The sequence below is a fragment of the Geotrypetes seraphini genome, chromosome 3 (genome assembly GCF_902459505.1).
Source record: "Geotrypetes seraphini chromosome 3, aGeoSer1.1, whole genome shotgun sequence".
NCBI lineage: Eukaryota > Metazoa > Chordata > Amphibia > Gymnophiona > Dermophiidae > Geotrypetes > Geotrypetes seraphini.
The window spans coordinates 45,373,561-45,394,393 of NC_047086.1; the positions used below are offsets into that span (position 1 = coordinate 45,373,561).

Below are 20,833 nucleotides of genomic sequence, written 5' to 3' on the forward strand. Positions count from 1 at the left end.
AGAGTGCAGTGCTATCCGTTTAAAAGGACTTATAGGCTGTAGGCATCTTTAAATAAAAAGCTTTTCAAGTTATTTTTGAAACGCGCCACATTTTCTTCCTCTCTTAAGTACGTCGGCATAGCGTTCCAGAGCTGAGGCACAGTCATAGAGCTGAGGCGCAATCACGGAGAAAATATCTTATTGTCATGCCGTATTATTTTTACTTTTGATTCATAGACCAAAATGAATGCGAGATAGTGGTTCTTTTGAGGACAGGGTTTTAAATGATAAAAGTAAAATTTTGAAAGTAATTCTATGAGTGACTGGGAGCCAGAGAGATTTTTCTAACAACATATCATATGTGGATACTTATCCCATACCAATGGCAGATTTGGATAAGTAACACCAAATCTTAGACCACACCCCAGAGGATTTGAAAATTATAGGAATAAAATGTTTCAAATGGAAAACTTTGGTTTTCAAAGCCAAAGGAGGCTATTCCAATGTATCATACTTCATAGTTATCTAGAGCCAGGACAACCAAATTACTTATCTGTAGCAGGCATTCTTCATATACAGCAGGATAAATGTCCTCACAGATGGTTGACAAGATCCAACTGAGCGAGCATAGAGATTGACTAGAAACTATTGAGAAATAGGCACTTTCCTGCTTATTGCTGTCACATTAGACAGGCTTTCAGTCTCTCAATAAAGATGACGCCTTATAGAGATGTTTGAGAATGTGAGGCCTTGCATCAAATTGCCCAAGCAGAACACCTGCTACAGGTAACTTTTTGTTTCTAAAGTTCTTACAGATGGACTCCTTAGCTAGAAGGTTGCCTTTATCAAAAATAAAGAAAAGGGCAAATAACTCAACCCAAGTACTAATGTTGAGTGACTAAAAAAGGATATGACAACTGTTATAAATAGTCACTCTATGTACCTTTACAGAAAAATTCCAACAGATCTTAATCAACTGTTTTTGAAACTTATGCTCAGAGACATGAAGGCGAATGTACCGCCTCACCACCCAATCATCGCATTGTTCAATACAGTGTCAGAATGAAAGCAATAGTCATTATTGAATTTATTGAGTTTCAATAACAGTTGATTAAGATCTGTTGGAATTTTTCTGTAAAGGTACATAGTGACTATTTATAACAGTTGCCAGAAGGTTGCCTTTAGGCAGAAGAGATAAAAAGACAAAACAAAACACAAGTTGCTTCAATATATATCAAATACACTTCTCATGGAAAAAAAAAAGCCTTTTCAATTTTATAGTGTTTTAAATTTCTTATTTGGAAGGCAGTCAGAAAAAAAAAATGTGCCTAGGGTGAATGGAGCCTAATCCCTAAATAGATTCTTCAAGACCAACTGAACAAACTCATCATATCTGAAGTCATGTTCTAAACAATAGTGAGATGTGAACATACTGTGTCAAAGCCCTACAAATCTCCTCCAAGCAGGCCAATCTCAAGTAGATTATCAACACCTCTGTACCCCACATATTAAGAGTCAGATTCAGTAAATGGCACCCCAAATTAGACAGTGTTAAGGGGGGGGGGGACACGCCTGGTTCAGCAGCGGGTCAGACTCGTCACTGTGGCACCGAAAGCCATGGACTTGCTGCGGCCTGAGAGCGAGGGACGAGCGGGGTTCTGGCACAGAACGGATTTCTGGCGAGGGCCAGGCGGGTGCAGCGATTGCACGCTGCCAATCCAGAAACCTTTCCTCTGACGTCAGAATTGATGTTGGGGGTAAGGCTTCTGGGCCGGCAGCGTGCAATCGCTGCACCCGCTTGGCCTTTCCCTTCCTCTACTTGCGGCGGCGGGTGACGAGTAGCAGCAGTAGTGGCGGCGGCGGCGGCGGCCGAGAAACCCTGATCTAAGGTAATGGGGCTGTGAATGTGTATTGGTTTAGTTATTCACACCCTTTTTTCCAACCTACCTTTTGAGGGAAAAAGTGCATCTTATGGAGCAAAAAGTACGGTAAATTCTCATGCCCAATCACTGGCATTTAGGCGCATAAATCCAAGTATTCTATAAAACTGTGCTTATTTTCTAAGAATGACCCTGACCTGCTCGTCCCTTCCAAGGCCACACTACCTTTTGAGTTGCATGTTATGACTAAATTATAAATTTAAAACAAACCTTAGAAAATATTTCTTCACTCAGTGTACGAGTATAATTAAGCTCTGAAATTCACTACCAGAGAATGTGGTGAAAGCAGTTAGCAGGGTTTAAAAAAGGTTTGGATAATTTTCTAAAAGAAAAGTCTATCAGCCATTAAGATGGATTTGGGAAAATATTTCTAGGATAATAGCATAAAATCTTACCAGGTATGTGTGACCTGGATTAACCACTAAACAGGACCTTCAGTCTGTCTCAGTATGACAATTCTTGTGTTTTTTAGCCTGTTCGTTTAACATTTTTGTAAACAATATTGCTGAAGGGCTTTTGTATAAGATTTGCCTCTTTGTGGATGATACTAAAATCTACAATAGAGTAGACACCCCTGATAGTGTGAATAACATAAGGAAAAACCTAGTGAAGCTTGAAGAATGCTCTGAAATTTGGCAGTTAAGATTTAATGCTTAGAAATGCAAGGTTGTGCATTTGGGCTGCAAAACCCTGAGGGAATGATACAGTATAGGGAGTGAAGAATTTGAGTGAACAAATTTTAATGAATGAAAGAGAAGCAGGACTTGGGTGTGATAGTATGTGATGATCTTAAGGTGACTAAAAAGGTTGAAAAGGCGATGGCAAAAGCTAGAAAAATGCTAGTGTGCATAGTGAGAGATATGGCTAGTAAAAAAAGAAGGTATTGATGCCCCTGTATAAAAACCTGGTGAGACTTCATTTAGAATAAGAACATAAGAATTGCTGCTGCTGGGCCAGACCAATGGTCCATCGTGCCCAACAGTCCGCTCACGCAACGGCCCTTAGGTCAAAGACCAGTGGCCTAACTGAGACTAGCCTTACCTGCGTACGTTCTGGTTCAGCAGGAACTTGTCTAACTTTGTCTTGAATCCCTGGAGCGTGTTTCCCCTATAACAGCCTCCGGAACAGAGTTCTAGTTTTCTACCAATCTCTGGGTGAAGAAGAACTTCCTTACATTTGTACAAAGTCTATCCCCTTTTAACTTTAGAGAGTGCCCTCTCGTTTTCTCTACCTTGGAGAGGTGAACAACCTGTCTTTATCTACTAAGTCTATTCCCTTCATTATCTTGAATGGTTTGATCATGTCCCTTCTGTCTCCTCTTTTCAAGAGAGAAAAGGCCCAGTTTCTCTAATCTCTCAATGTACGGCAACTCCTCCAGCCCCTTAACCATTTTAGTCGCTCTTCTCTGGACCCTTTCAAGTAGTACTGTGTCCTTCTCCATGTACGGTGACCAGTGCTGGAAGCAATATTCCAGGTAAAGGCGTACCATGGCCTGGTACAGCGGCATGATAACCTTCTCTTATCTGTTCGTGATCCCCTTCTTAATCATTCCTAGCATTCTGTTTGCCCTTTTCGCCACCACCGCGCATTGCACGGACAGCTTCATTGACTTGTCGACCAGTACTCCCAAGTCTCTTTCCTGAGGGGTCTCTCCAAGTACTGCACCAGACACCCTGTATTCGTGTATAAGATTTTTGTTACCGACACGCATCACCTTACACTTATCCACATTAAACCTCATTTGCCATGACGCGGCTCATTTCTTGAGTGTGTTTATGTCACATTGCAGGTCTTCGCAATCCTCCTGCGTCTTCAATACTCTTAAAAACTTCGTATTATCTGCAAATTTAATCACCTCACTCATCATACCAATTTCCAGGTCGTTTATAAATATGTTGAAGAGCACTGGTCCAAGCACTGAACCATGCAGCACTCCACTCGTGACGCTTTTCCAGTCCGAGTATTGTCCATTTACCCAAAATCTCTGTTTCCTATCCGCCAGCCAGTTTTTGATCCATGCGAGTACATAATCCTCGATTCCATGTCTCGCAGTTTTTCAAAGTAGTCGTTCATGCGGAACCTTGTTGAACGCCTTCTGAAAATCCAGATACACAATGTTGACCGGGTCACCCTTGTCTATCTGCCTGTTTACTCCCTAGAAGTACAGCAAGTTCATCAAGCAAGATCTTCCTTTGCTGAAGCCGTGCTGGCTGATCCTCATCAGATTGTGTCTGTCAAGGTGAGCAATGATGCAGTCCTTTATCAGCGCCTCTACCGTCTTTCCTGGTACCAAGGTCAGACTCACTGGTCTGTAGTTTCCCGGATCTCCCCTCGAACCTTTCTTGAAGATTGGCGTAACATTCGCCACCTTCCAGTCTTCCGGAATCCTTCCTGATTTGATCGACAGATTGGCTATTAGTTGAAGCAGTTCAAGAGGAAGGGAGCCGGGACACGAGGCGGACTGTGGTGGCGTCTTTTGCTTTCTTTTGGCAGGTTCTTTTAGCTCCGGAGGAGGAGAGGGGAGGAAAGCCGGATAAGTAGAGGGAAACATCAGGCAGGCAGATCGGGGTCGCGGCGAGAGCTAGCTCCGCCCACCCCCACGCATCACAGGTCGCATCGGCCCGGGCTCCCCTTTAAGAGGAAGGGAGCCGGGACACGAGGCGGACTGCGTCGTCGTCTTTGCTTTTGCTTTCTTTTCGCAGGTTCTTTTAGCTCCGGAGGAGAGGAGAGGGGAGGAAAGCCGGATAAGTAGAGGGAAACATCAGGCAGGCAGATCGGGGTCGCGGCGAGAGCTAGCTCCGCCCACCCCCACACGTCACAGGTCGCATCGGCCCGGGCTCCCCTTTAAGAGGAAGGGAGCCAATGGCGCCCAGTCGTTCGGCGCGCGGCGAAGGCGAGTGGCAAAGGCGCTCGCCTTAGCGAGAGCGCCTTTGTGAAGGAGCCTTGAGAAGGAGCCCAGGCAGCCCAGCAGCAAACCCAATTTCTGAAAAACATAACTTTAACTTAAAAAAAAAAAAGTACTTTTCTTCTCTTCTCTTCTCATTCTCTCTCTCTACTCTTTCAGCTTCTCATTCTTCTCTCTCTCGCTACTCTTTCAGCTAGCTGCACGTCGGAAACTACTCTCAACCACCGAGGGACCATAGGAGCAAGGAGAAAGAAATGGAGGCTACAGGAACCCTGCAGAGCTACCCAGTTTACTGCATCGAATGTCATATGTCTGACTACCTCCCCTCCGGGAGGCGGGCATACATATGCAGTCGATGTCAGGAACTGGATAGCCTGAAGAAGGAGGTCGGGAGACTGCAGGTTCGAGTACAGGAACTGGAGGGACTGTGCACCATAGAGGAGCAGTGCTGGGAAACTGAAGACACCACCAGAGAGGACCACGTCACGGAACAAGTTAGAGAGCTCGAGAAGTTCATCGAGGAGGCTTGCAGGATGGTGGAGGCACAGGACGACCAGCTCATCAGGACAGATTCAACAGTCGGACGACAAAATCCACCAGACACCATGGAAGTAGGGCCTTGCGGGGAAACTGGACAGGCAGATGAGGAGGAGACCCAACAGAACAGAGAGGAAGGACTAGGTGACTGCGCCATTGACACAGACCTGAGACCAGAGAGACAGTTGAGGAAGGGGAGATCTGCTATCGTAGTAGGAGACTCGATCCTGAGAGGAGTGGACAGACAGTCACATAGCAGGAGGGAGAGAGGACCGACTAGTGACATGTCTCCCCAGGGCAAGAACAAAGGACATCATCAACAGAATTGAAAGGATCCTGGAAGGGGCCGAGACAGAGGAGACAGGGACTACAACAGGAATGCACTAACTGATCATTTCAGGATCCTGGGGAGGAAACTGAAACTGAGGGCATGCAAGATAGCCTTCTCGGAGATCTTGCCTGTACCGAGAGCAGACACACGGAGGCAGAGTGAACTACAAGAAATAAACGGTTGGCTCGGGAGATGGTGCGAGGAGGAGGGTTTCCTTTTTGTTCAGAACTGGCCAACTTTCATGGGAAAGAACAAACTCTACAGGAGAGACGGACTGCACCTGAGCACGACTGGGACGAGAATGCTGGCACGCAACGTCCAGAGCATCATAGACTTGGCTTTAAACTAAAGAAGAGGGGAAAGCCGACAGTCAATCTGACACATCGGACAATTGTATCAAATAAGGATACTGAGCAAGGACACTGTAAAAGAGGGCATGGGACTGAGTGGAAATTTTTGGAAAAAGGACCTAAGGAAGCAATACAAGGGCCTAGGGCCAGGGGCATTGAGCAAGGACATTGTAAAAAAGGGATCGGGGCCGAGTGGGACTTTTTGGGAAAAGGTCCTAAGGACGCAATGCGGAGGACCAGGGCCAAGGACATTGAACAAGGGCACTGTAAAGGAGGGCTCAGGACTGAGCTGAAATTTATTGAAAAAGGACCTAAGGATAGATCGCAGGAGTCTAGGGCACAAATGTCATTGGTAAGCAGGACTAAAAGAGAACAACAGATCCCAGAGGGACAACCAAAAATGGGGAACAGGCTGAGGACGAAACAGATACACCACAGAAGGAGGATGACCGAGACGAGGCTTGGGAACTAGCATCTTACAAGGGGGACGCCAGGAGTGCCAAACCACGAGGAAAACCAGCAAGAAAGGCGAACAACCGGGACTTACATTGCTTGTACACTAACGCTAGGAGCCTAGGGGCTAAAATGGGAGAGCTGGAAGTATTAGCCTGCAAAAAGGGCCTAGACATAATCGGAGTCACAGAAACGTGGTGGACTGATGAAAATAAATGGGATGTGGCCTTACCAGGGTTCAAACTCTACAGGAGAGATAGGTCACACAAAAAGGGTGGAGGAATAGCGCTATATATAAAAGATTCCATACCTTCAACCAGGATGGAAACAACAGTAAGAGCGGACGACTTGGAGTCATTATGGGTTAAACTACCAGGAGGAGCAGGAACAGACATAAAATTGGGTCTGTACTATCGCCCACCTGGACAATCGGAAAAAAATCGATCATGACCTGGAGGCCGAACTGAGGCAGTTATGCCAAAGCGGAAGTGTGGTGGTGATGGGGGACTTCAACTACCCGGGAATAGACTGGAGCATCGGGCACTCACACTGTACGAGAGAGACCAAATTCATGGAGATCACGAGGGACTGTTTCATGGAACAGCTGGTCATGGAACCAACACGGGGAGATGCCACTCTTGACCTAATCTTCAACAGACTAGGGGGACCCGTTAAGGAGGTGGCAGTACTAGCCCCACTAGGAAACAGCGATCACAACACGATCCAGTACAGGCTAGAAATTGGACCATCAAAGGTGAAAAGAACCACAACGACAACACTCAACTTCAAAAAAGGAAATTATGATGCCATGAGGAAACTGGTGGGAAAAAAACTCATCGATACCACAAGGAAGATAGAGTCCGTAAAAAAAGCCTGGACTCTACTCAAGGGCACGGTGCACGAAGCACAGAACCTGTGCGTCCCCAAGTGCAGGAAAGGGTGCAAGAAAAATAGAACAAAAAACCCAGTGTGGATAACAAATGTAGTGAAAAAGGCGATAAGTGATAAGAAGGCATCATTCAAAAAATGGAAAAAGGACCAAACAGAAGACAACCAAAAGGAGCATAAAAGACACCAAAAGGAGCGTCACCGAGTGGTTAGGAAAGCAAAAAGAGAATATGAAGAAAGACTGGCAGGGGAAGCAACAAACTTCAAATAATTCTTCAGGTATGTCAAGGGGAAGCAACCAGCTAGGGAGGAAGTAGGACCCTTGGACGATGGAGACAGAAAGGGAGTGGTAAAAGAGGAAAAGGAGATAGCGGACAGGTTAAATGGGTTCTTCATGTCAGTTTTCACAATGGAGGACACAACCAACATTCTGGAACCCAAGGAGATCGGAAAAGGAGATCAGGATGATAATCTGGTCCAACTAGAGGTGAGCAAGATAGATGTCCTCAGGCAGATAGACAGGCGAAAGTGCGACAAATCGCCAGGACCGGACGGCATTCACCCAAGGGTACTCAAGGAACTAAGGAACGAAATAGCTGAGCCACTTCGACAAATATGCAACCTATCCCTAAAAACTGGAGAGATTCCAGAGGACTGGAAAATAGCAAATATCACACCCATCTTCAAGAAAGGCTCAAGGGGGGACCCAGGAAACTACAGGCTGGTGAGCTTGACCTCAGTACCGGGAAAGATGATGGAAGCACTGATTAAAGACAGCATCTGGGAACACATCGAAAACAATGGGCAGCTAAAGTCGAGCCAGTATGGCTTCTGCAAGGGCAGGTCATGCCTCACGAACTTATTATACTTCTTTGAGGGGGTAAACAGCCAGGTGGATAGAGGGGAATCCATAGACATCATTTACCTTGACTTCCAAAAAGCCTTCGACAAGGTACCACACAAAAGACTGCTGAGGAAGCTATGGAACCACGGGGTGCAAGGGGAGGTCCACCGATGGATCAAAAACTGGCTGGCGGGCAGGAAACAGAGGGTTGGAGTAAAGGGCCATTACTCAGATTGGCAATGGGTCACGAGCGGAGTTCCACAGGGGTCGGTGCTGGGACCGCTCCTGTTCAATATATTTATTAACGACCTGGAGGCGGGAACAAAATGTGAGGTTATTAAATTTGCGGATGACACTAAACTATACAGCAGGGTCAAAACCATGGAGGACTGCGAAGACCTCCAAAAAGATCTGACAACGCTGGAAGAGTGGGCCAAAAAGTGGCAAATGAGCTTCAACATAGGGAAATGCAAGGTCATGCATGTTGGAAAAAAGAACCCGATGTTCACTTACAAGATGGGGGAATCACTGCTAGGGGTGAGCAACCTTGAAAGAGACCTGGGAGCGATGGTGGACACAACATTGAAGGTGTCGGCGCAGTGCGCCACAGCCTCAAGGAAAGCGAACAAAATGTTGGGCATCATTAAGAAAGGTATCACGACCAGGACGAAGGAAGTCATCCTGCCACTGTATCGTGCAATGGTGCGCCCGCACCTGGAGTCCTGTGTCCAGTACTGGTCGCCCTACCTCAAAAAAGACATGGTGATACTTGAGAGAGTCCAGAGAAGAGCAACTAAGCTGATAAAGGGTATGGGGGACCTCTCATATACTGACAGACTGAAAAAGCTGGGGCTTTTCTCCCTGGAAAAGAGAAGACTCAGGGGAGACATGATAGAAACCTTCAAGATCATGAAGGGCATAGAAAAAGTGGACAGGGAAAGATTTTTCAAACTAAGGGGAACCACAAGTACAAGGGGGCACTCAGAGAAATTGAAAGGGGAAAGGTTCAGAACAAACGCCAGGAAGTTCTTTTTCACCCAGAGGGTGGTGGATACATGGAACGCGCTGCCGGAGGATGTGATAGGTAGAAGCACGCTACAGGGCTTCAAAGAGGGTCTGGACAGGTACCTGGAGGACAAAGGGATTGAGGGGCACAGGTAGGAGTAGAGGTAAGGTTATAGGGACAGGATTAGAGGTAAATTATAAAATTGGTCAGAGACCACTGTTCAGGCAGTGGGCCTGATGGGCCGCCGCGGGAGCGGACCGCTGGGCGAGATGGACCTCTGGTCCGCCTCAGCGGAGGCAACTTCTTATGTTCTTCTTAAGTTCTTATGTAGCTATAGCCCCTTTCAGTTCCTTGATTACCCTTGGATGGATGCCATCTGGTCCTGGAGATTTATTGTTTTTAAGCCTATCAATCTGCCTGGATACCTCTTCTAGACTGACCGTCAACCCTGTAAGTTTCCCGTCTTAGTTTCCTGCATATAGCCTGACGGCTTCCGATATGTTGTGTATATCCTCTTCGGTAAATAGAGATGCAAAAAATGTGTGCAGTTTGTTGGCGATGGCTTTGTCCTCCTTTAGCACTCCCTTTATTCCCTGGTCATCCAACGGCCCCACCACTTCCTTCGTGGGTCGTTTCCCCTTAATATATCAAAAGAATGGCTTGAAGTTTTTTGCTTCCTTGGCTATTTTTTCCTCGTAGTCTCTTTTGGCCCATCTTATCGCCTTATGGCACTAGCTTTGATGTCGTTTGTGCTTTTTCCAGTTTTTGTCCGTTTTTGACCTTTTGCATTCCTTAAACGAAGTCTTCTTGTCTCTGATCGCTTCCTTCACCGCTACAGTGAGCCACGCCAGTTCCTTGTACTTTTTCCTCTTGTTGATACGCGTATAATGCTGGAGACCGCACCTTCAAAAAAAGAGAAATAAAATGGAGTTGGCTCAGAGAAAAGCTACTAAAATGGTTGGTGGTCATCTTAAGGTGTATGGGGACAGATTTAAAGATCTCAATATGTATACTTTGGAAGAAAGACAGGAGAGGGGAGAAAATGATAAGAGACTTTAAATACCTATGTGGCATAAATGTGCATGAGACGAGTCTCTTTCATGTGAAAGGAAGCTCTAGAATGAGAGGACATAGGATGAAGTTAAGAGCTGATAGTCTCAGGAGTAATCTAAGGAAATACTTTATTTACAGAAAGGGTGGTAGATGCGTGATATATTATCTTCCAGTAGAGGTGGTAGAGACACAGACTGTCTGAATTCAAGAAAGCATGATTTTAAACAGTAAGGACTGTTAGCTAAACAGTAAAGTCTTATGTGTGGGTTGTGAAAAACAGTTGGAGAGGTTTCTGTCTAATATAATGTTGGATAAGACGGATATTCCTGTTCTAAACCAATGTAAGTATTTATTTGGGTCTTGTTAGTGTCTACTTTATCATCTAAGCCTCATACATTAAGACAGTGGTATCTAAGGCATACTTTAAGCTTCGTTTGTTACAGAGGATGAGGGATCATCTTACAATGGATCATTTTTGCACGGTAATTAGTATGTTACATTACATTACATTAATGACTTCTATTCCGCCTGTACCTTGCAGTTCTAAGCGGATTACATCAAAAAGATAACTGGTCATTTCCAGGAAGAGGAATATAATTAAAGACGTAGGGCCTAATACATCAAAACAATAGCTGGACGTTTTCAGGAAGAGGAATACAATTAAAGGCGTTAGGTCTAAATCAAGTTTTAAAGGGAGGATACTAAGAGGGGGAGAGAGGGGAAAAGAGAAGGGGTTAGGAAATTAGGATGAATTTCTTGAATAGTATGGTTTTGATTTTGATTATGTTATCAACCTATGTATGATATTAGTACCATTAATTATTTCTATAGCGCTACCAGACGCACGCAGTGCTGTACAGTCATAAAGAGTAAGAGAATTGATACTGTAATTCACTTTACCTTGGTTTACCCAATTATGTGATTCATGCTTTACAAATTGCACAGAATGCTGCCACCAAAAAGCCTGCTGAGGAATTGCATGAAAAATTATATATTTTGAAAGAAAATATTTCTGGGTTATCCTTCTGTGTTATATATGTTTATACACACCCAGTTGAAAATTTAGCCATTGCTATTAATTTATGATGTTTTTGGAGACATTTTCTAATTTAGATGTCTTGCTGGTCATATGAATGAGCTCTTAGGAAGACAGACATTTTAGAAACTGTATAATCAAAAATCTTGGATGTCCAGTAGAACGGGTTTGAGACGGCAATCTTTCAGACATTCAGCTGCGTATTTTCAAAACATTCTCTTATTCTTGGATGTCTTTTCAATTAGGGGCTCCAGCTTTTGGATATTCAACTCTGGATGTCCCAATTCAGACTTAGATGTCCTATCAAAAATGGCCTCTCACATGTCCCTTCTCACCCTCACTCCAACGTTGTCAATGATCTCCTGCCACCTCTTCCTACTGCTGCTACTGTGCTATCTTTTTAGACTCATATTGCCCAGCACCCATTTCTACCTCCTGTGGGATATAAGGGGAATATTATTTCTAATTTTTGTGAGGAATTGGAACAGTGCTATTCTCCATCACCCTTCAATTCAATCCCTGACTGTAGCCCCTCTCAATACCACAGCTGTCAAGAGAAAGTAAGTTTTAAAAGGAAGATTTACATTTTATGGAATTCCATGCTTCCACAACCTCTTTCCCTTTCCCATCTTTCTAATGAAATACTTTATTTATCCCTGTGACTACAAGGTTGGAAGAAAAAAGCAGATACCCAAAACTGGCCCAGCTCAATTAGCAATTACAATACATTCCTACCCAGTGATTCTTAGGCTCGCTTAGTTGTGGAGCGCAGCTAATATATTCAAATCATGTCTCCAAAAATCTGAAAATTACTTTTCTTGATTTATTTTCTTCCTAGTTTCACCTGTCCTGCCACTTTCATCCCTCCCAACCTGATTCTTTCTCCTCAGAACCCTTTTCTCAGCCCTCTGATCTTTGAACCCCACAGAGTTCCTCTCCCTGTCTTCATCTATTTTTCTTTCTTCAGTCCATCCCTCACCCACTTAATCTTTGCATTATAGCCCATGCCCATCCAGCTAGAATTCAATTCAGCTCTCTTCTTCCTTTCATAGTCCATGTGTCTTCCCTCAGCCTCTCTTTCCCTCACAACCCATCTAGCTCTCAGTGCATGTGTACTCTTTGCTTCCTCATTCCTTTCCCAGAGCCTCCCTCACAGCACTTCTCCTGCTCTCTAGGGTAGACCTAAGGCAGGAAGCCTGTCTGACCTGCACTGCAGCTCTTCTCTGTTCCCTATTAGCCAATTGATCAGACATTTCTTAGCCAGCCCACAGGCTGCAGGGGAAAGCAGGAAAGGCAGTGTCTATGTAGCTACTGTTCCTACCTCCTCCTGCAGCCCATTGATCAGACATTCATTAGCTAGCCAATAAGATGCAAAGGAAGCAGGACCAGTAACTTAAGACACACCAACTTCTGCTCTGCTTTTCCATGCGGCCTACTGACTAGATAAGGAATGTCTAACTAATGGTGTCTCCTAAGTTACTAATCCTGCTTCCTTTGCATCTTATTGGCTAGGTAAGGAATATCTGACCAATAGGCTGCAGGAGGAAGTAGGAACAGTAGCTACATACTATACACACTGCCTTTCTTTCTGCTTTCCTCTGTAGCTCTACAAACTGAAGATTTCAGCTCTGATGTCTGAGCAGTGCTGGAAAGAATATGGGGGGTGTTGTAGTACCCACAGAACCGACACCTATAGAAAGATTCCTGCTTCCCCGCCATGACTCGGATCTCTAAGTTTTTGAGTCAAGCAGTGCCATAAGTTTGGATTGGTCTTGCGGTTTCAAGTCTTTTGAGACTTGAAACCATGAGACCAATCTGAACTTCTGACACCATGCAGCTCAGACTTGCAGAGAGGTGAGTCAAACTGGGGAAGCTGTAAGCCCATTGTTTTGTTCTGCAACCAAAGCCAGGTGAGGGGAAAGAGACTGGGTAAAGCCAGGGATGGGGGGTACATAAGAGAAAGCAAGTAGACTGGATGAAAGCTGTGGGTAGATGAGACAAAGAGAGAGAGACTAGCTGGGAGAAGACGACACACTGTTGTATTTTGCCACTATTTGACGAAGCACATGGCAACATACAACAGTGCATGTTTTGGTCCTCCGAATGTTACAAAATATAAAATGTGGCCCCTGATTTTAAAAAAAGGTTGGACATGTCTGGTGTAGATGTATCCTTGAGACTAAGGCCCTGATTCTCTAAAAGTGCATCCCGATTTTAGGCAGCTGTAGGCGTCCTACAGCTGTCTAATCAGCCAATTGGGATGCACGTTTTTAAAAAAAAAATGCTCCCCAGGCAGGCCGCCTATATTGAAGGCGAGGCCCGCAAGACACCTAGGCCCTGATTCTGTATAGGACGCCCAGGAGAGGCGTCCTATTCAGAATCGGCCTAAACTAAACCCCGATTCTGTAACCGGCGTCCATGTTACAGACACGGGTTAGAGAATTGGGTTAGATTAGACACGGCCCGCTACACTTATCGCGGCAAGGGATCTCTCTGCCGCTATAAGTATAGCGGGCCGTGGCCCCCTGACCGATCACTGGCAGGAGGGTGCCCAAACCCTCCTGCCCGAAGACGCACCCCCCTCCCCGACACTACCGACCGCCCCCCCCGACACTACCGATCGCCCCCCCGACACTACCGATCTCCCCCCCCGACAATATCGGTCACTGGCAGGAGGGTGCCCAATCCCTCCTGCCCGAAGACGCACACACCCCCGGCGCTAACAACCCCCACTCCACCAAACCTGTTCTTACAGATGGGTCTTGCACGTCGAGCAAGCAGGCACGCCTCGTCGAAATGAGGCGGGCCCGCCCCTTCCCGGCCCATCCCGCCGAAGCCTAAGGCCTGATTGGCCCAGGCTCTAGAAGCCTGGACCAATCAGGCCTTAGGAATAGCGGGTCCGCCCATCCCTACTAAGTCTAAGGTCTGATTGGCCAATCAAGCCTTAGATTAAGTGGGGATGGGCGGACCCGCTATGCCTAAGGCCTGATTGGTCCAGGCTTCTAGAGCCTGGGCCAATCAGGCCTTAGGCTTCAGCGGGATGGGCCGGGAAGGGGCGGGTCCGCCTCATTTCGATGAGGCGTGCCTGCTTGCTCGACGTGCAAGACCCATCTGTAAGAACAGGTTTGGTGGAGTGGGGGTTGTTAGCGCCGGGGGGGGTGCGTCTTCGGGCAGGAGGGATTGGGCACCCTCCTGCCAGCGACCGATATTGTCGGGGGAGGGGGGGGGCGGTCGGTAGTGTCGGGGAGGGGGGTGCGTCTTCGGGCAGGAGGGTTTGGGCACCCTCCTGCCAGTGATCGGTCAGGGGGCCACGGCCCGCTATACTTATAGCGGCAGAGAGATCCCTTGCCGCAATAAGTATAGCGGCCGCGTCTACTTACAATGTAGACCAGCATTTTGCTGGCCTACATTTTTAAGCTTCTCATCTATTAGGGAGACGCGTAGGGCCGCCTAGGTTCAGCCTAAGGCCCGCCTAAGGCCCTTAGACGAGCTTAGGCATCTTGCGGGTCTCCCTAGGCTCCCGGAGGCGCCTTCAGGCCTGCCTGGGGAGCATTTTTTTTTTAAAAAACGTGCATCCCGATTGGCTGATTAGACAGCTGTAGGACGTCTACAGCTGCCTAAAATCGGGACGCACTTTTAGAGAATCAGGGCCTAAATGTGCACAGACAATCTCAAGAAGAGGAGAATGGAAGAAGAGTGTGCAACCCAAATTTTCCATGCAGAAAAAAAAAGCTGAGATCCCTTAGATTTAACGGGATGAAACCTCTTGCTGTCTTAGGGATCAGAAGTGCCTGTAGTACAAGCCTTAGTTCTTTTCCCTTGATGAAGAATAAAGTCTTAAAAAGAGATTTTACTTCTGCATATTATTCATCAGGATAAAGTCCAATCTGCAGAGTGTAAAAACAAACTGAAGTGCCAAGCAAACCATTGCGGGTGGGAAGTCATTCATGCTCAAAACTATACACTTAGATCTATGCTCTGATACAGCTGTTCCAACTCAGCAATATAGACAATAACTGATTATGTACCTGATTCAATTCTACTTATTAATAGGAAACAGTTTTGTCAACACATATGAAAATAGAAAAAACGTTGCTTACCCTGTTGATGTCACAGTTAATTAAAATATACTGTATTACATTTGTTTCAAACTCTCTTAATTTCCTTAAGTGAGTTGTGAGAAGATAGTCACAGAGAGATGAATTAGTTAATACATCAGACAGAACACAAACTGCTTCCGTTTGTAAAGCTGAACATGGCGATTTTGGATTCTTACAAAATGTAATCAAACCATCAAGCAATCCAAAAACAGAATCTGATATTATAGAAAAGTCATTTCCATAAGGCGAAATATTTGTTAAAACATTTCCTGTTTTTGTCATTTTTCTCAATCTAAGAAGATGTTGTAAAAATTGTGTGCTAGTTGAAATAATTGTTTCATTGTAATCGTAATGGGTTTCCACAGTAGGTGGCAAACTAAACGAGAACTTAAAAGATGGCAGGTTTTTGTGACATTGACTAGAATGTCCAAAACTTTGCACCATTTCTGCTGGTTCAAATCCATCTTCATCAGGTATATCACAACCAGAATCATTTTCTGGCTGACTTGAATACTGAGAGTTTCCATGACTTAGACACACAGATGTAGAAGTGGAAGCGGGAGCCGAGTCTCCTGAAACAAAAGGACACAAATGGTATAGTTAGGAAAAAACTTCATTTGAGAAATTGACATACACTAATTCCACAACAGTAAATAAATAATTTGATACATATACGCTGTGGCAGAGTAACTTAAATTTGCAAAAGGGTCATATATTGGCTTGTTAACTGAAAACTGTAGACAAGGCTCTCTTGGATAGGCAGATTAGATAGGTTTTTGTTGGCCTCACTTTTCTGTTTCTTGGTGATGGCAGCAACTAAAGTTCTTCCTGATTAGTGGACTGCTACAAATAGGTGAAGCTACAACTTTTTAAAACTTGTTACAGAAAGCTGAGATGTTTGTCATAGAACACACACAAACACTCTTTCTCCATGGTGTACAAACTATTTTTGCTTGCATGTAATAATCCCAAGATAGCAGGAAGTTGACCTATGAAGTCAGTGCTATTTTCACTCTGCACAGCATACCTGGCATACCCCCTTGAAAGTCAGGTTTTTAGGATATCCACAATGAATATGCATACACTTGATTTGCATAAACTGCCTCCATTATACTAAGCCAAATTAACAAGTTAAAAAGTGATAAATCACCTGGACCGGATGGTACACATCCCAGGGTACTGAAAGAACTCATATATTAAATTTCTGACCTGCTGTTTAGTGATCTATAACCTGTCACTAAAACCATCTGCAGTACCTAAAGATTAGAGGATGGCCAATGTGATGCCAATTTTTATGTTTCAAATCTTTTTTATTAGTGAATATCAACGCTAATAAGCAACCGACAGATATCCTGTCATCCAAAAAATAAGCCAACAATAACAGCAAATACAAACACCCCCACTTTCTAACCTTCTACATCACAATGCTTGGCCATACACTGTTAGAATCTCTCTTCCTCAATCCCCCCCCCTCCCCAGGTATTGACATGTTATCCAGAGGGGCATACCCCTCAACAGCAACTCTGGCTGAAGCCACCAACGCAAGCTGCACCGTGATTCCTTTGTCCAGGCCAGCTGCATCTGAAGGCGATCTGTCTGCAGGGACCAGCGTGACAATAGGGCGTCCTGTAGTGGGCGCTTATGAGCTTTTGCCCAGGGAACCACCTCTATGGATGCTGCCATGAACTCCAACACTTGTATATAGTGCCACACTGTATACCCTAGCATTGTCAAGAGGTCTGCAATTTGTCTCCAAATTTTCTGTTTGCGTGGCTTGAGATGAAAAACACAGCCTTCCACCATACTGAACCAGATCCTCAAATACTCTAGGAATTGAGACAGTACTAAGTGGCACTTCTGGTGGGACCGAAGGTGCAGAGTTTCCAGATTAACTCCCGCAGGGAATCTGTAATAACTTCCAGTAATGCAGTAGGTTTGAAAAGTCAGTGCACTGACAGGTCCTCTCGATGAAGAGCCATCACTGTCTACTGGCTAGCAACCTCTGCTTGAGACCCAGAGTCTCCTAAAAGTGAAGATTCACTCTAGGACAGCAAAGGCATGAACTTCTACCCTCCCGTCTCCCTAGTCCTTCTCCGACTGGTCTTCTGGTTCTATATTGGAAACCTTATCTGAAGGAAGCATGCTATGCAAGGCCAGACCCTCTTGTGCACTCACAGGCAAAACTTCCATAAGCGCAGGCAGACTATGACAATTTAAATAAGCTGTCATAAGAACATAAGAATTGCCGTTGCCGCTGCTGGGTTAGACCAGTGGTCCATTGTGCCAAGTAGTCCGCTCCCGCGGCGACCCCTAGGTCAAAGACCAGTGCCCCAACTGAGACCAGCCCTACCTGCGTACGCTCCAGTTTAGCAGGAACTCATCTAACTTTTTCTTGAATCTCTGGAGGGTGTTTGCCCCTACGACAGCCTCCGGAAGAGCATTCCAGTTTTCCACCACTCTCTGGGTGAAAAAGAACTTCCTTACATTTGTACGGAATCTATCCCCTTTTAACTTTAGAGACTCAAAAAATCAGGGGTAGAGCCCTGAATAGGAAGCTAGAAGACCACTTCAGGAATTCTCATCGTCATCTCTTGTGCTTTCTGGTGTCCACGTGCTTGCGTTTCACCAAATTGCTCTCTAAGGACTCTGGGAAGGATTTTCTCTTTGGTAACCAAGCCCCATGCAACTCCCCAGCCCTAGAGATACCAGAGCATGCTAAGCCGGGGACCCTTGCCCCACTCTCATGTGTAACGCTGCACAATGACACTCCTCAGTCAACCATCCAGAGCATATCTGGCATGATACAAGGGTAGAAATGTCTGAGGAGTCCATAATGATCGATTTTAAGCAAAATTGAGGTGTTTCGAGGCATAAAAACATAAGAATTGCCACTGCTGGGTCAGACTAGTGGTCCATCATGCCCAACGGTCCGCTCATGCAGCGGCCCTTTGGTCAAAGACCAGCGCCCTAACTGAGACTAGCCCTACCAGCATACGTCCTTGTTCAGCAGGAACTTGTCTAATTTTGTCTTAAATCCCTGGAGGGACAGACTCCGGAAGAGCGTGCCAGTTTTCTACCACTCTCCGAGTGAAGAAGAACTTCCTTACGTTTGTACGGAATCTATCCTCTTAACTTTAGAAAGTGCCATCTCGCTCTCCCTACCTCGGAGAGGGTGAACCTGTCCTTATCTAATAAGTCTATTCCCTTCAGTACCTTGAATGTTTCGATCATGCCCCCTCTCAATCTCCTCTGTTCGAGGGAGAAGAGGCCTAGTTTCTCTAATCTTTTGCTGTACAGCAGCTCCTCCAACCCCTTAACCAAACCCTTAACCATCTTAGTCGCTCTTTGCTGTATCCTTTCAAGTAATACCGTGTCCTCCTTCATATACAGCGACCAGTGCTGTATGCAGTACTCCAGTTGAGGGCGCACCATGGCCTGGAGATTTTTGTTACCGACATGCATCACTTTACACTTATCCACGTTGAACCTCATCTGCCATGTCGATGCCCATTCCTCGAGCCTGAGTGTCACGTTTTAGATCTTCGTAATCCCCCTGCATCTTCACTACTCTGAATAACTTCATATCGTCTGCAAATTTAATCACTTCGCTCGTTGTACCTATGTCTAGATCATTTATAAAGATGTTGAAGAGCAAGGGTCCAAGCACCGAGCCCTGCGGCAACCCATTGGTGACGCTCTTCCAGTCCGAGTATTGTCCATTTACCACCACTCTTGTTTCCTATGCTTCAGCTAGTTTTTAAACCACGTGAGTATTTCACCCTCGATTCCATGGCTCGCAATTTTCTGAAGTAGTCGTTCATGCGGAACCTTGTTGAACGCTTTCTGAAAATCCAGATATACAATGTTGACCGGGTCACCTTTGTCCAGCTGCCTGTTTACTTCATCAAAGAAGTGCAACAAAGTTTGTCAAACAAAGATCTGCCTTTGCTGAAGCCGTGCTGGCTGGTCCTCATCAGACCGTGTCCATCAAGGTGATTAATGATGCGGTACTTTATCAGCACCTCTACCATCTTTCCTAGTACCGAGGTCAGACTCACCGGTCTGTAGTTTCCCGGGTCTTCCCTCAAACCTTTTTTGAAGATCGGCGTAACATTCGCCTCCTTTCAGTCCTCCGGAATCTTTCCCGTTTTGATCGACAGATTGGCTATTAGTTGAAGTAGTTCAGCAATGGTCCCTTTCAGTTCCTTGATGACCCTCGGATGGATGACATCCGGTCCCTGGGATTTATCACTCTTAAGCCTATCAATCTAACTGCATACCTCTTCTAGACTGACCGTTAACCCTGTCAGTTTCCTGTTTTCACTTCCAGCATATAGCCTGATGGGTTCCGGTATGCTGTGTATATCCTCTTCAGTAAATACAGACGCAAAAAAACGTGTTCAGTATATCGGCAATTGCTTTGTCCTCTTTTAGCGCTCCCTTTATTCCTTCGCGGGTCATTTCCCTTTAATATATCAAAAGAATGGCTTGAAGTTTTTCGCCTCCTTGGCTATTTTTTCCTTGTAGTCTCTTTTGGCTTCTTTTACCGCCTTATAGCACCTGCGCTGATATTGTTTGTGCTTATTCCAGTTTTTGTCCATTTTTGATCTTTTCCATTCCTTAAATGAGGTTTTTTGTCTCTGATCGCTTCCTTAACCTCTACAGTGAGCCATGCCGGTTCTTTATTCTTTTTCCTCTTTGATCCCTTGTTGATATGCAGTATATATAGATTTTGCGCCTCGGTGACCATATCCTTAAAAAGAAACCAAGCTTGCTCTAGCGTCTTTACAGTGTTAATCCTCTTCTTAATCTTCTTCCCCACCATGCGTCTCATGCCTTCGTAATTCCCTTTTCAGAAGTTTAACACCGTGGCCTTCGTTCTGAACTGATGTTTCGCCCCTATTTCCATGTTGAAGCGGATCATATTGTGATTGCTGTTTCCCAGCGTCCCTTCTACTTCTACATCCTGTGTCGGTCCTCGCAGCCCATTTAGAATTAAGTCCAGAATAGCATTTCCTCTTGAGTTTTCCTTGACAAGTTGTTCCAGAAAGCAATCACCTCAGTTTACAGGAACTTGGTCTCTCTAGCACAGCCGGAGGTGCCTAGGATCCATTCTATCCCCGGATAGTTGAAGTCGCCCATGATAACTGTGTTGCCTCCCTTTCAGTTGCGTTTAATCTCATCCGTCATTTCTCCATCAATTTCTTCATACTGCCTGGGGATCAGTAGTAGATGCCTATCCTCGTTTACGGTCCATTTGTTCCCAGAATTTTGACCCATAGAGACTAACTTATCCGTCTGTTGTGGCATGTTCTCTCCAGTAGATTCAATTCCCACTTTGACGTATATGGCAATGTCTCCTCCTTTTTTAGTCACTTTGTTTCTGCAGTATAGTTTGTATTCTGGTAGCA

At 45.3% G+C, this 20,833-nt stretch overlaps 1 protein-coding gene across 2 annotated transcripts in view; it reads right to left on the reverse strand.

Annotated features, from left to right (window-relative positions):
- The window catches only part of MEI4 (meiotic double-stranded break formation protein 4), a 72,679-nt gene that overhangs the window by 13,298 nt on the left and 38,548 nt on the right, over positions 1–20,833 (reverse strand). Inside the window, exon 3 of one of the 2 annotated variants that reach the window (XM_033936087.1) lies at positions 15,864–15,994. In XM_033936087.1, the coding sequence (XP_033791978.1) occupies positions 15,864–15,994 (131 nt within the window). Of the gene's footprint in view, positions 1–15,422; positions 15,995–20,833 lie in introns of both variants that reach the window. The other variant, XM_033936086.1, reaches the window with a different exon arrangement.